General features: G+C 34.3%; 2 protein-coding genes across 2 annotated transcripts; both read left to right on the top strand.

Moving 5' to 3' along the window:
- The first annotated feature begins 6584 nt into the window (after positions 1-6584).
- Positions 6585-8366, top strand: LOC115957066. Its single transcript, XM_031075304.1, has one exon. The coding sequence runs from the start codon at positions 6585-6587 to the stop codon at positions 8364-8366; it is 1782 nt and encodes a 593-aa protein (XP_030931164.1).
- Positions 8367-12711: 4345 nt separating this feature from the next.
- Positions 12712-15027, top strand: LOC115954915. Its single transcript, XM_031072916.1, has one exon. It carries the CDS (start codon positions 12860-12862, stop codon positions 14630-14632), a length of 1773 nt encoding a protein of 590 aa, XP_030928776.1. The 5' UTR covers positions 12712-12859; the 3' UTR covers positions 14633-15027.
- Positions 15028-16909: the final 1882 nt, after the last annotated feature.

Genomic DNA, 16909 nt, shown 5'->3' with positions numbered 1-16909 from the left:
AAAAATATACACATAGCCCAAACCAAACTTCAACCAAAATCAAAACTAAAAAACCAGAAATTTAACAACAAATATATATACAAAAATTGCTACAAAATAGAAATGAGAGCTAGAGAGACTTACCTTGCTCTGGGTAGGGTTTGTGGTTTTGGGTAGTATTTTTGTGTTTGAAATTTTGGAAAAGAAATGGTGGATTTTGAGTAAAGAAGAAGAGAGGAGGAGGGGAAGTGGATTAAGGAAGATCCATGAGAGGGAGAGGGAGCGGAAGAGGGAGAGAGAGAGAGAAAATGTGGGTGAGAGGATCTGAAGTAAAGAAGTGGGAGACCAAAAATGAGATTCCAAAGTGGTGGGAAGCTAAAAATATAAGTGGGAAGTCTGAAAATTTGTAAGTGGTGCAAGGGACTTATTGTGACGAAAATTGCACTTATGGTGACTTTTTCACTTATTGCAACAACTTTAAACTGCCACTATAAGTCATGAAATTTTCAAAATTTTTTGAAAATTTTGAAAGCCCGGTTTTTACTTTAGACCTATAGCAGTGGTTTAAAATCGCCGTAATAGGCCTTTAGGGATTATTTTTTCCTACACTAAAAGTAATAAAATATAATTTAATAATCATTAAAATGATTGAAATAGCCCTAAGACTAAAAAAAGGGCAAGATACCCCATAAACTTAAAAAATTTGAAACACCCCTACCACCCAAAAAATGACTAAAATATCCCCTGCAACATGAAAAATGACCAAAATACCCTTGAAGCCTAAAAAGGACAAAAATACCTTTGAAACCTAAAAAAAGACCGAAATTAATAAAATATAATTTAATAATTCTTGAAAATGACTGAAATACCTCTAAGACTAAAAAAAGGCCAACTTACTTGATAAACTTAAAAAATGACCGAAACACCCCTACCACCAAAACAATGGCTAAAATACTCTCGAAACATACCTTTAAAGCCTTAAAAAAAAACCAAAATACCATTGAAATCTAAAAAAAGACCAAAAAACCACCGAATCCTAAAAATGACTAAAAACACCCCCTTAGCCTAAGATGATGACCAAAATACCCCCAACGGCTAAAAATGAATCAAGTACACCCTAGGCATTAAAAATGACCAATATACACCCTAAGCCAAAAAGTGACCGAAATACCTTGGAAACTTAATAAAAACCAAAGTAACCTTGAGCCTAAAAATGACCAAAAATACTTTCTAAGCCTAAAAAAAAACCAAAATACCCCCAAAATCTAAAAATGACCAAATACCCCCTAAGCATTAAAACATTTTACACACATACATCCTAAGCCTAAAACCTGACCAAAATGCCTTGTAAACTTAAAAAATTATTAAAATACTCAAGTAATTTTTAATGTTTAAAGGGTATTTGGTCATTTTTTAGTTTTGGGGGGGGGTTATTTCGGTCATTTTTAAGGTTTTGGGGGTATATTTGTCTTTTTTAGATTTGGGTGTGTTTTGGACATTTTTTTTGTGTTTACGGGTGCATTTTGGTCGTATTCAAGTAATCGAGGGTGTTTTGGTCTTTTTTAGGCATGGGGGGTACTTTGGTTATTTTCGATGTTTTGGGGGTATGTTGGTTAGTTTTTAGGTTTTGGGGGTTATTTCGGTTATTTTCTAGGTTTCGGGGGGTGTATTGGTCTTTTTTTAGGCATTGGGTGTGTTTTGGACATTTTCTGTGTTACGGGGGCGTTTTGGTCATTTTCTGCGCTTTATAGGGGTATTTTGGTCTTATTCAAGTAATCGAGGGCATTTTGATCTTTTTCAGGCGTGGGGGGTACTTTGTTAATTTTTGATGTTTTGGGGGGTACTTTAGTTAGTTTTTAGGTTTTTGGGGTTATTTCAGCCATTTTTTTTAGGTTTCAAGGGTGTATAGGTCTTTTTTAGGTATTGGGAGTGTTTTGGACATTTTTTTTTGTGTGTTTACGGGGGCATTTTATTCACTTTTTCGATTTATGGGGGTATTTTGGTCGTATTTAAGTAATTGAGGGTATTTTGGTCTTTTTTAGGCATGGGGGTACTTTGGTCATTTTCGATGTTTTGGGGTGTACTTTGGCCAATTTTTTGGTTTATGGGGTTATTTTAGTCATTTTTTAGGTTTCAGGGATGTATCCGTTTTTTTCTAGGTATCAGGGGTGTTCTGGACATTTTTTGTGTTTACGGGGGCATTTTGGTCACTTTTTTGATTTATGGGGGTATTTTGCTATTATTCAAGTAATCGAGAGTGTTTTGGTCTGTTTTAGGCACAAGAGGTACTTTGGTCATTTTCGATGTTTTGGGGGGGGGGGGTAGTTCGGTCATTTTTTAAGTTTTGAGGGTGTATCAGTATTTTTTTAGGTATTGGGGGTGTTTTGGACATTTTTTTGCATTTACGGGGGCATTTTGGTTGCTTTTTCTATTTATGGGTGTAATTTGGCCTTATTCAAGTAATTAAGGGTATTTTGGTATTTTTCGATGTTTCGGGGGGGCACTTTGGTCATTGCTCAAGTTTTAGGGGTGTATTGGTCATTTATTAGTAGAAATTTCTATTCCAGCACTTTTAAAAGTACCAGAATAGGTCTTCCCCAGAAGGGAATGGAGTAACCCTATTCCAGCACTTCTAGTGCGCTGGTATAGGTGTACCCTATTTCAATGCCTTAATAAGCGCCAGGATAGGTCTCCCCCAGAAGGGAATGGATTAACCCTATTCTAGCACTTTATAAAGCATTAGGATAGGTCTACCCCAGAAGGGAATGGAGGAACCCTATTCCAGCGCTTTCAAAAGCGCAGGGATAGGTCTCCCTATAAGGGAATGGAATAACCCTATTCCAGCGCTTTCAAAAGCGTAGGGATAGGTCTCCCTATAAGGGAATGGAATAACCCTATTCCAATGCTTTTAAAGTGCTGGGATAGACTCTTTTCAAAAAAGAAAATAATTTAAAAAAAAATCGATAAATCTAACCTATAGCGGCGGTTATAAAACGCTGTAATAGGACATCCTATACCAGTTGCTTTGGAAATGTCGGTTTTGAGCTGCTGTAATAGGGTGTCCTATACAAGCAGTTTCTAAAAGCGCCACTATAGGTTAATTTATTACGGTGGTTTTGAAAGGCGCAGGGAAAAAAATGCTGGTGTAGGACAATTTTTTTGTATTGAGATATGGAAGCACAGGCTTGTTGAAGAGTTGTCTAGTTTGTTGTTGAAGTTGGGCTTCACAGAGTTATTTTTGAAGGGGATTCGACTTTGGTGATCAATGCTATTACTCAAAGAGGTGTTGATTTCTCTACCTATGGAAACATCATTGATGACATTTCTTGTATTGCTGCAAATTTCTAGTTTGTCAAGTTCAATCATGTTAGTCAAGTATGTAATTGTGTTGTTGATGTTTTACCTAAAAAAGCTAAAAAAGTTTTGGAACTTCAGGTGTGGATGGAAGATCCTCTAGATGACATTGTTCCCCTATTGCTATTTGATGTTCATTAATTTTTTTTTTCTTTCAGTATAACCCCAAACTGCTAGTTTGGTTTCTCAAAAAAGAAAAAAGAAAAAATTGAAGCACGTAAATTTTAGTGTTTCCTATATAATATTTATCTATTTAATTATTTTTATTTCGCATAAATTTACTATAATTAGTTGTGAATTCTTTATTTAAATTTAAAGCTTTTCAATTTTCCTTTTGGGGGCTTTACACAATTAGTTTTTTTTTTTTTTTTGAGTAATTAATCTATATATTTGCTCAAGAGTAATTAATCTATTCAATTGGGTTTTTGGTAGTGTCGACAAACCTTTCATCAGCAATAAAATTTCAAATAATAGAAATTCTAGTTGCAAAATTGACCCTCTAAATTTCTTTAGATTTCATTTCAGTCTTTTAACTTTGCTTTCGTTCATTTCAGTGTTCTAAGTTTCAGATTTATTCAATTAAGGCCTTTCTATCTTAATTAAAAATTTTTGAAAAAAAAAATTTGGAAAATATTTTTCAATCATTAATCGAATTTTTTAAATTAAATCTAAAATATTAAAAAATTAACCACAACATATAACAAAAGTCGATAGAAAAACTTTGATTGCATAAACCTAAAAGTTTTTAGGATTGAAATGAATGAAAGCAAAACTAGAAGATTGAAATGAAATTTGAAGAAACTTAAAGGGTCAATTTTGCATTTTGACCAAAAGATTTAGAAAATTGATTGCATACCCAACGAAAATCATTGCACATTCCAAGAGAAATCAGTTTTTCTAATCAAATTAACTTGCAATTTCAAGGGAAATAAGACACACATCTAGTGAAGTATGACACATATTTTCAAACTCTTTTGGACCCGTTTTCTAAGGAAATTACAACTTATTTTTCAATAGAATTCCCTACATGCTTTTAAAGAAAATTTACGTTTTTTTTTTTTTTTTTTTAATGATAGAACATTTGATACTTGACATGTAGCAAGTTTTTATTTGTAAAATATAGAGTGAATTAGGAAAAGTGAGATAAAAGATTTGGATTCTCGATTCAAGCCCCAATTTTTATATGTGATGTAACTAGGGTACAAAATCTAAGGTATTGACTTCAAAATTTAAAACATATCACTGAGTTTTTGACTTTTGATAGATTAAGTATCAATTGAATGTCTATTGAATTTTGAATCTCAATTGATCGAGTGATTGTTGAAATTTAGATAGAGTGTCTTTTAAGTACTTCAATACACACATTGATCTTGAAAACTTGAATAACAGTTATAGATTCAATAAATATTGAACTGTCATGGAATTCCTTGATCTAAATTCTAACAATTTAATAAATGGAATTCAAATATTAAGATTGTAGAATTTCCTATAACAATTTTGAAATATAAAAATTAAGATACCATAATCAAGTGGTTAATTTCGTTTGTGCAACCTAATTTTTCATACTACTATTGATGTAACAAATTTTTTTTTTTTTGTGTTAATAAATAAAAAAATGTTCCATAATATAATAAAAAGGTAATGGAATAGTTTACTTAGACATGGCAAAACAGGTCAAAATTTTCTGACCTGACCCGAAAAATACCCGACCCGAACCCGATTTTTTGACCCGAAGCAAAAACGGGTTGACCCGTAACCCGACCGGTGTTTTTTGCGAGTCAACCTGACCTGACCCAAACACGAACCATTTTTTTAAAACTTTTTTTTTGGGTAAAAAAAATAGTAAAATTAAGACAATATTGATTTAATTGTTTATTGTGAGCTTTATGGAAATAATTGATACATTTACATAACTGTATGCAAATTAATTGAAAGATAAATGGTTGAGCATTCATAAAAGATATGAATGCTCAAAATAAACGGCTTTTAAAAGTAAATTATAATATTTCCTAGAGTGTGTGTTACTTAACAATGATATGATATTCATAAAAGAGACCATGCATAAATAAGTAAGTAATCAAACTTTAATGTATATCTCAAATTAAAATAGAGTGCCAACCACAATTGATAATAGATTATAAAATTAATTTTCAATATTATAAATTTCTTATATATTTTTATTATTTATCAAATGAGTTATCCAATAAGTTATTTGTAATTTTGTTTTATATTTTGGAATGTTGATATTATATAGAAATAAAACTTGTGTATTTGTTTTACTTATTTTTGGGTTATTTTGTTTTAGATAGCAATGTTAGGATTTGTATAATTTTAAACTTATTGAATAAGTATTAATAAGTTTAACTAAGTTAATTCTTGATATAAGTGGTGAATTCAAAATAATGTATTTTACATCAAATAATTTATTGCATAACTTTCTAAATGGTAAATACATGTCGTTTTCTTTATAAAAATAAAAAATTCGTGTGAAAAATACGGGTCAACCCGACCTAACCCGAACCGACCCGACTCGCCCGTTTTGCCATGTCTCTTATTCTTAATTTGAGACCTTTTAGGAATTCTTTCTTTTTTCATGTATATGGACGGTGCAATTCGGCATTTTAAATCGAAACTTGACTAAAAACTTTAAAAACTGCATGAAGTTAGGGAGAAGAAAAAAACATTATTATTAAAAATGGTGTGCAAAAGTATTCCATAATTGTGGGTATATAATATATCAATTAGATATAAGTCGGCCAGTCAATAATTCAAGTACCAACTCCGGTCACACCCAGTTTTTATAACAACGATTCTCGATTTATTTATTGAGCAAAAGCTGATGTAATCATAACAATCATCTTCCAATTTAAAACTGCATCTTTTTCAATTTGATTTCAATCTACCACTCTTGCTTCTAAACCCAAAAAAAAAAGCACCAATACAAGACTACACCAGTTATCACCGCTATTTATCCATATATCCACAGCCACAAGTGCTTAATTGCGTTTACTTGTTGGAATAGGTCCGTTTTTGCAGCTAAGTCCACGTATTCGAATCAACGTACAAGGTTCCCCATTCGAATGGGCAAAATTGAAGAAGAACATATATAAAATTAATTTTGTACGTGCATCCACACTGATTATCTATGACCATATATACATACATTACGTGTGTGTTATTATCTATATATATGTTATGATCCTCTCATCCAATTTCATAACATACTTACTACTCTCAAATAGTTACAAAAAATGGATTTTAGAAAACCCAATGGTCTCTTTAGCAACAAGAGCTTCATCTTCCAACTCCTCACTGGACCATGGTTCATGGTTTTTGCATCATTGCTAATCATGTCCACTGCAGGCACACCCTATGCCTTTGGACTATATTCCAGCGAGATCAAATCTGTGCTTGGCTACGACCAAACCACACTCAATTTGATCAGTTTTTTCAAGGACGTGGGCACCAACGTTGGTATCCTACCAGGCCTAATCAACGAGGTCACACCCCCATGGGTGGTCTTATCAACTGGTGCACTTGTGAACTTCTTGGGGTACTTCATGATATGGCTATCCGTGACAGAAAAAATAGCAAAGCCCCAAGTATGGATGATGTGCTTGTACATCTTTCTTGCTGCAAATTCAACTGCTTTTGCCAACACTGGAGCACTTGTAACCTGCGTGAAGAACTTCCCGGAAAGCCGTGGCGTGGTGCTAGGGCTTCTAAAGGGATATGTTGGTCTCACTGGTGCTATAATCACTCAACTCTACCATGCTTTCTATGGTAATGACACGAAGTCTTTGATTTTGCTTCTAGGGTGGCTTCCTGCTGCTATATCTTTCGCTTTTCTACGTACAATAAGAATCATGAAGGTGAATCGGCAACAGAACGAGCTCCAAGTATTCTATAATTTCCTTTATATATCACTTGGCCTTGCTGGGTTTCTAATGGTCATGATTATAGTACAGCAAAAGGTCACGTTCACGCAGAGCGAGTATGGTGGAAGTGTAGCTGCGGTGCTGCTTTTGCTCTTTCTCCCACTTGCTGTGGTTATCATAGAAGAGCGTTATCTTTGGAAGAACAAGAATATATCACCCAACGATTCTTCCCAGGTGAAAGTAATCACTGAGAAGCCAAAGGCAGAAAGTACTACAGCATCTTTTGCACAATCCATTCCTGACACAACCAATTTGGTCCCTGAATTGGACAAAGAAAAGCATGTTTCATGTTGGAAAAACGTGTTCAGCCCACCGGATAGAGGTGACGACTATACCATACTACAAGCACTCTTCAGCATTGACATGTTGATATTGTTCTTCTCGGCAATTTGTGGTGTTGGAGGCACTTTAACAGCTATAGACAATTTGGGACAAATGGGAACTTCGCTTGGCTACCCAACTCGAAGTATAAGCACATTTGTGTCTCTTGTGAGCATATGGAATTATCTTGGACGAGTGACCTCTGGTTTGGTCTCTGAAATTCTATTGAAAAAGTACAAGTTCCCTCGACCTCTTATGCTGACTCTAGTGCTCCTATTAGCATGTGTTGGTCACCTTCTAATCGCGTTTAATCCTCCAGGTGGTCTCTATGTTGCATCGATAATTATCGGGTTTTCTTTTGGTGCACAATGGCCATTACTTTTTGCAATAATTTCTGAAATTTTTGGCCTAAAGTACTACTCTACTTTGTACAATTTTGGGTCAGTGGCTAGCCCAATTGGACTGTATGTACTCAACGTAAAGGTCACTGGGCATTTATATGATAAGGAAGCTAGAAAGCAGCTGGCCGCCTCAGGACAAGTAAGGAATGCTGGGGAGGCTTTGAATTGTATTGGGGTTGAGTGTTTCAAATTGTCATTCATTATAATTACTGCTGTGACATTGTTTGGCTCGCTTGTTTCTCTCTTTCTGGTGTTGAGGACTAGGAAGTTCTATAAGAGTGACATTTACAAGAAGTTCCGGGAGGAGGCGAAGTTGGCTGAGAGGGAGATGGCTATGGCCGGAGACCACATTGGACCCGAAAATGGTTGCTAGGCTACGCATAACAGTCGTTGATTTTATCAATGAAATGGATAGATAAACTGGTTTTATTTGAGGATGAAAGTTTTATAAATTTTTGGCGTAAATGCACTTTTAGTCCCTATATTTTGACGTTTTTCCATTTTAGTCCCTACATTTTATTTTTTCCACTTTTAGTCCCTAAACCAATTAACGCCCCTTCATTTAAGTCCTTGAAGCTAACTTCCGTCACTAATCTAACGGGAACCAGTAACGGATGAATAAAATAATATTAAAAATTTACTATAGCACTGATACATCAGTATATAAATTTAAAAAATTAATTTATTAATTTTAACTAAATAAAAAAATAAAAACAAAAATAAAAAATCATGTTCAAACGCATCTTCATCTTTTTGAAAGCCCAGACCCATTCTTCTGGATCTTTGCCCAGAATAAATGTAGGGAATAACGTATCACAATTGAAATTTGCCACTAAAAAGAAAGATTAAGACCCATGAAAAACAACCCCACCCACGCTGTCCGTCAAGCCACCAGATCAAACAACTGAGACCCAAAATCCATCAACCAAAAACTGTACAATCTTGATCACCAGATCCACCACCTCCAACCCACTAAAAGCAAGTCCCACTACAACCTAACCTCTAGAAACCCAGCTAAATAATATTGAAGAAGGAACAAGATTGACAGTTGCGCCAAGAGAACTTGAGAACTGGTGGTGGCGCTGATGACATGGAGCTAGTGATGGGTGGCAACGGTAAAGGGAGAGCCGGTGATGGGTGGGTTTGTTCTCTCTTTTCTCTATCTCGACCCATCTCTCTCAGATCGGCATGGAGGGTGTGGGTTTGTGGGGATCGGTGTGATGGAGGGTGTTTGTTTATGGAGATCAGCGTCTGTGGTGGAGATCGGCGTTTGTGGTCAAGGTTGAGGTGTGGGTCACGATGGTTGCTGGGTTGTGGAATCGATGAATTGGTGGTTGGGTTATGGAAATTGGTGACTGGGTTGTGGGAATCGGTGTTTGGGTTGTGGGATTCAGTGAGTGGATTGTGTGGGTTTCGATTTTGGTGGGTTTGGGTTTGCTCAGATCGGCGTGGAGGGTATGGGTTTGTGGGGATTGGCGTGGTGGAGGGTGTTTGTTTGTGGAGATCAGCGTCTGTGGTGGAGATCGGCGTTTGTGGTCGAGGTTGAGGTGTGGGTCACGATGGTTGCTGGGCTATGGAATCGATGAATTGGTGGTTGGGTTATGGAAATCGATGATTGGGTTGTGGGATTCAGTGAGTGGGTTGTGTGGGTTTCGGTTTTGGTGGGTTTGGGTTTGTGGGTATGGATTTGGCAGTGGTGGCGGTGGTGGTGTTGTTGGATTTTAGGTGGTGGTGGCTGCTGTGTTGTGGGTTTGATGTTGTTGCTGGGTTTGATGAGAAAGAGCTTCATTTAATTTAAATAAAAAATGACCAATTAGGGAATATGGAGGTCGTTGCTGGGTTTGCTCTTTGATTCTGGGTTTGATGTTGTTGCTGAAGATTGATTATAGGGAAGAACACAAAGAACATGAACATGTTCTTCATGTTCTTCCCAAAAAAAAGAGAAACAAAATTAATTGAAAATATTTTCTTTTATTTTTAAATTTTATTATTATTTTATTCATCAATCAGTGTTCTCGTTAGATTAGTGACGGAAGTTAGCTTCAAGGACTTAAATGAAGGGGCGTTAATTGGTTTAGGGACTAAAAGTGGAAAAAATAAAATGTAGGGACTAAAATGGAGAAACGTCAAAATGTAGGGACTAAAAGTGCATTTACGCCTAAATTTTTTTCTTTTTAATAATTTGATGGTTACGGATTTATAAAAAAAAAAAAAAATGGTTATAGTAATTTTCCTTATAAGGGAAAACATATAATATTAAGTTACAAGATTCTTGATTCAGCTTGAAAATACAGATTTGGTATAAATAGTGAGAATTTTATTATTAGGCTTAAATTGTTCCTTATAAGAAAAAATATAATACTATGTTCTATCTTTATTTATTTTTTTGGTTGCAACTTGCAAGGTAAAAAAATTGTCTCTTGAGACGTATTGACGTTTGGGCTTGTTTAAATTACTCGAAATAAAATAAAGAGCTGGTGACTTTATTAGTTGGCTTGATCATTCTCAATACATTTGATAATGGTTACAGTGTTACACAACTGCTCTACATTTATAGTTTTAAAATCATTTAAAAAAATATGGGATAAATTTTGGGCTATCGACAAATGAACATGTTTTGAATGATCAGAATCGACAGTTTATAATTTATATAATTTTTTGTTTTGACGTGGGAAAAGTTTTTTTCCCTCACTAATTAGGAGAATTCCTACGGCCCGTTTGTTGTACCCTAATCTTTAATATATGGTGCACCATCCCCAAGAATGTTTAAAATCCATGTGACCATTTTATTAGCATTTTTTTTTCTTTTTTGATTTGATAATTGGGGAAAATAAGATATTTAAATCTGGAATAACGTTTCTATTGGAAATATAGAAGGTATCAACTAGTTGAGATATAAAAATTTTGGTAATTAACTAATTTACTGTTTTAGTTAGTTAATATCAATCCTTCCATTATTTCTCCTAAGTTCTAATAATCCATTTGACACAGGAGTGTTTGAAGTTTTAGCTAACCTAATATGAGTTTAAAAGGCCCAACTAAGAGGACTTTTTAGCCCAATGAAAAAGACCCATATTTTCTATATCAAATTTTTCCTCCAATTTAGATGATATTTAAAGATTAATAAGTCATTTTGTCCAAGGAATCAAACAACATTTAAATAGAATTTTCTAGGGAATATTACAGTCTCTCATTTCAGCTTCTCGAAAAGGTAGAAAAGCCCTTTACTAGTTTTACTAGTTTCTATGAGTCCAATTGACTTTAATCTTGAAAATGTAATGTTTTGAATGTTATTTTTTTTCCCTATGCTCCGAGGGCTATTCTAAGTACTATATAAGTTATCTGGCTGGAATGTTATTTTTGTTTTCCTATGCTTAGAGGGCTATTCTAAGTCCTATATAAGTCATTTGGTGGATTTTATTGAGTGGTGAATTTATTCCATCTTGTATCCTTAAATAAATTCCATTAGGTGATGATAATTTATATCTCATTGGTCTTTTCTTTTAATGGTAAGCTATCTATCAATTTTACTTGGGTTTTGGTTTGCTTCAACCATCTAAAATTATATATCCAGTCATCTTTCTTTTCTCAATATCGTCATCTCTCTCCTTATTTTGCCTACTTGTTATTTGACATCTCTGGTGGAAATCAAATAATCAATGGATTTCCTAAATTTCTATAAAAGAAAATATCTCTTACAATTTTTTATAATATTTGATAGTCTTCTTGGTTTTTATGAATTGTAATTTTTTTTTTAAAATTATTTTGAATTTCTTATTTTTGGAGCTAAAATGAGATTTCCAAAAAATATTAGGATTTTCATTTTACTTTCTAATTCTTTATTGAAAATTTTAATTATTTTTCTCCTTCAACATCCTTAATTAGTCAAGGGGAACCAGTTACAAAAATAAAAGCAATCATATTTTCTAAAAATAGATAATTTATCATCTTCTCCATATTACAAATTGTTAAGCCTTTATCAAACGTCTTAGTTATATTGCTAGGTATCCTCGTTTATTGTAACAACTAAATTATATATATATATATATATATAATACATAATATACATTAAAAATTATAATTTATAAGTATTATCTATTCATATGCTTTTTTATTTAATTATCCATCTTTCATAGGGTGTTTATGTATAGTTCAAAACAAAGGATTTGAAATCTAAATATCTCTACATGAAACGCTAAAATATATCTCTCTACCTTCCATAGTTTAGTACTTTTATGGTTGGAAATTGTGTCCTATTTCTCAACCATGTGGAAGATTAAGATCCACAATAATAGCAGGCGGGGAACATAAATGCGGACCCAACTTGGGTAATTTTTTTGGTGGCACCTAATTTCTTCATTTCAATTCGTTTCTCAGAGCCTGAGCACTCAGCCAAAAAAAGAAAAAGAAAAAAGAATAATAATACAGAAGGAACAACTGATCATATTTCACTAATATATTATCAAGAAGAAAAAAAGAAATACGAGACATTTTTTTTTTTTTTTTTTATAGAAAGCATATGTGACATACTTAGTAATAGTGGAATATAAAATAAAACAAGTTTTTATCTTTCTTTTTTCTTCTTGCTGAAATAAAATAAAACACTTTTTTTAATAGGATTTTTGTTCTATTATACGTGTAGCGTTGATAAAAGTCATGGCAAGTATCTTGAAGCACCTTTTTTTTATTTAGAAAGGTATCTTGAAGTACTTAAATTCAAATATACTATAGAAATGTTGACTATCTCCCAATTAATTAACACACATCTCTAGGACCACCATGACTCCATGAGGTACATGACAACCTTGTCAACATTTGGACTGTTTGGTACATCATACTGAGCGAAACACTGCAGAGAACAGATCAATGGTTGTTAGCAGTGGTGGTGGTGGAGGCCCTTGGGCGGAGATGAAGGGTGGCCTCACCCTCCAAATTCTGAAGGGGCGGAGATTCATGATGTTTGGGTCTCTTTTGATTATGAACACGGCTGGTTTGAGCTACATCTTTGCCCTCTACTCCAGCGAGATCAAGTCCTCACTTGGCTATGACCAAACCACCCTCAATTTGATCAGCTTCTACAAGGACTTGGGTGCAAATATTGGAATCATCTCTGGCCTAATCAATGAGATCACACCCCCATGGGTTGTGTTAGCTATGGGTGCAGGGTTCAACTTTTTTGGGTACTTCATGATATGGCTAAGCGTGACCGGAAGAGTTGCCAAGCCCCATGTTTGGCAAATGTGCTTATACATATGCCTTGGCTCAAATTCACAACCTTTTGTCAACACTGGAGCCCTTGTCACTTGCATCAAGAACTTCCCTGAAAGCCGTGGAGTTCTTATTGGTGTTTTGAAGGGTTACACGGGTCTAAGTGGGGCTGTGATTACACAGTTGTACCATGCTATCTATGGTGATGACGCGAAGTCTTTGATTTTGCTAATTGCGTGGCTTCCAGCAGCTATATGTTTGACTTTTCTTCGAACCATGAGGATCATGAAGGCTCCTCGGCAGCCTAACGAGCTCAAACTTCTCTATAATTTCCTCTATATTTCGCTTGGTCTCGCGGGGTTCTTGATGATTATAATCATAGTAGAGAAAAGGGTCACCTTTACACAAAGTGAATATGGAGGGAGTGCAGCCATGGTACTTTTCTTACTGTTTCTCCCACTTGCAGTTGTCATTAGAGACGAGTACAGGCTTTGGAAGAGTAAGAATGAAGCCATGAATGACCCTTCACCAATAAAAGTTACTACAGAGGAGGCAATTTCTAATGGAGCTTCAACAATTTCAGTCACGACAAGTGCTCAAAATAAAAAGCAAGTTTCTTGTTGGCAAACAGCTTTTCAGCCACCAGATAGAGGGGAGGACTATACGATATTACAAGCACTTTTCAGCATTGACATGTTGCTGATATTCTTTGCTACAATCTGTGGCCTAGGGGGAACTTTAACGGTAATAGACAACTTGGGTCAGATTGGAGCTTCCTTAGGATATCCAAAGCAAAGCATAAGCACTTTTGTGTCACTTGTAAGCATTTGGAACTACCTCGGACGTGTGGTCGCAGGTATTACCTCCGAAATTTTCATTACAAAGTACAAAATCCCACGCACTCTCATGCTCACTTTGACTCTCCTAGTATCATGTATTGGTCACCTCCTAATCGCGTTTAATATACCGAATGGTATCTATTTCGCATCAGTGATTATTGGGTTTTGTTTTGGTGCACAATGGCCATTGCTCTTTGCAATTATTTCTGAAATCTTTGGCCTCAAGTACTACTCTACACTGTTCAATTTTGCGGCAGTGGCAAGTCCAATAGGGTCTTATTTGCTCAATGTGAGAGTCACTGGGCATTTATATGACAAGGAAGCTGAGAAGCAAATGGTAGCCTCGGGGCTCATAAGGAAGGTTGGGGAGGACTTGAAGTGTAATGGGGTTGAGTGCTTCAAATTGTCTTTCATTATCATTGCTGCCGTGACCTTTTCTGGCACACTTGTTTCGTTCATTCTGGTGCTAAGGACTAGGAAGTTCTATAAGAGTGACATCTATAAGAAGTTCAGTGAGAATGAGAATCAGGCCCAAACGAAAACCGTGATGGCTGGAGATGGTGCCCAACTGGTGGAGGCACAAGTTAGGTAGGTAATGACTGGGAGCTATATCCCACCTTTTGGGTCTTTTCTTGCAAAATTATTTGTAATTACCCAGTGATTTTTAAAGTTACAAGGCTTTTTTTATTTTTTTTAAATAATTCCTACTGGATATTAATAATATTAGTCCCACACACAAACACACTAATTTTTGCAAAACAGTCTTATGTGGTAGATTATGAAAGGTAAAAAAAATAGATTTATGTGATAGTAACAGATAACCGATCATAGTCTATCACGTAAGAAAATTATGACAAAATATGTGTATTTGTGTGCAGTATTAGTATTATTAACTAGATAATAGAAGACACTCCACACTTATGGTTTTCTTAAAGTAGCTTGTATTTATTACTTTATGCAACTTCCTTGAGGGAAGAAAATTTAGTATGCATTTGGATTTTGGATGTGCTTTAGTGCCCGTTTGGTTCAGTGTTTATGGACAAAAAGTGACGATGGCATTTTCAAAATGTCATTTGAGATGGAATGAGACATTTGGTAAAATTTTGAAACCATGCTTTTTGGACCTAATGTGATTTTCTTTGTTTTGACAAAGCAACTAGGAGAAGCAATTCCCCAAATTCCAAAGACAGAAAAAATCTGTAGAAAAAAAAAAATGGATTTTCACATAAATTTGCACTCACTTCACCATATCCTCCTTGGTAGGAGATGGAGTTTTATAAGAGTGACAATTAGGGTTAGTTTGGGAATAATTTGTTTAGTTTTTCTTTGCTGAAAATATTGTAAATTAAAAAAAAAAACTAAATAAAATAAGTTGATTGTTTTTTTTGTTGAAAGTATTATAGCAAAAAAAGTGGAGTAGAACCCACAATAATTAAAAATTAATTATCATTTGTACAAAATCTATAACATATGACCCACAAACAATCAACTTTACCTCACTTTTTGAACAAAAAGTTGTAGTAAGACTCTTAAAATGTGCCAAGCCGGTTGAGCAATTAAGCTCACTTTAAGCCCAAAAAAATTTCTGCTTTGCAAGACCCATGGGACCTGCAAACAGTAAAAATAGTTATAAATTCCATTTTATTCTACTTAGAAATGTCTGAATTTTCCATTACAATTAGTTAACTGATCTTGTTCCAAATTCCAGTCTATTTCACTCCATTCCATTAAATTCTACTAGGTATTGAGATTTTGACTGGTATGTGAACAAATCATTATTTTTTACCTAAACCTTTTTTTAAGAAACTTTTATTATTTTACTTACATATGACATTTTATTATTATTTTCCTTTAACAACATGCTTTTCTTGTTTACTTCACTCATTATTTTTTACTTTTTTTTTCTTCATTAATATACTTATATATGACAATTTTTATACTTATATTATCTAATGATGATATTAAGTATGTGCACTATTTTATTTTGAATTAATAATCTAACATGGTATGATATCATGTGATGCAAACTTAGGTGTGTGTGAAACTTTAGTGGTAACCACAAAATGGTATGCCAAAATAGACAAGTGCCAAAATTTTCTGTTTCAATAGGCAAACTGGAACAAGGTCCAAAAAAGTTTTTTGAACATTTAAAAGTAATAAGCAATAAATTGGTAGTTTTTCTGCAATTTAAGCGCATCCCAAACACATACTTATAGATCAAGTTAAGTTAAAATGAGAATGTGGCTCAAACTAAAACCGTGATGGCTGGAGATGGCAAAACTTCTAGGACACATGAATAATAACTGTAAACACTTGATTTTGCACTCATAATTTAATCAAGGAAGATGGCTAGAGTGACCATTCATATACCCGATATTTAGAGTTGCATTACGTGCATTAATTCATTCATTGCATATCATAAAAATGATCTTGAGATTCTGATGGTCACGACGGTGTGTTCGATTTCCAAATCGGACCGTCGGATTGAAAGATATTACATGATCAAGTTTGCACGATCTACATGCATTTTGTTTGGGTGGAACCGACCATGCATGATTAATTAAATTAATTCTGATTGGTTAGACAATTAAAATTAATTAAATAATTTTGTGATTGGTTGTTGGTTAGTGTCAAAAATAGACTTGCTTGCATGGGAATAAAGTGGATAATTAGATAACAAAAAAGTTGTGGATAATCAAGACTTTTTGGAATATTTATCTACAAGATAATTATCACTTTAAAGACCTAAATATCCAGAAAAACGGATTAATTTTTAGAATACGGATTAAAATGCGTCTAAGTACAATTCTTAGCTCAAAAATCTTCAAAAAAGGAGTCCAAGTTAGACCAAAACTCAAACGCAGGCTCG

Source organism: Quercus lobata, chromosome 8 (assembly GCF_001633185.2).
Source record: "Quercus lobata isolate SW786 chromosome 8, ValleyOak3.0 Primary Assembly, whole genome shotgun sequence".
Lineage (NCBI taxonomy): Eukaryota > Viridiplantae > Streptophyta > Magnoliopsida > Fagales > Fagaceae > Quercus > Quercus lobata.
This window is presented reverse-complemented; position numbering and strand designations above follow the sequence as displayed.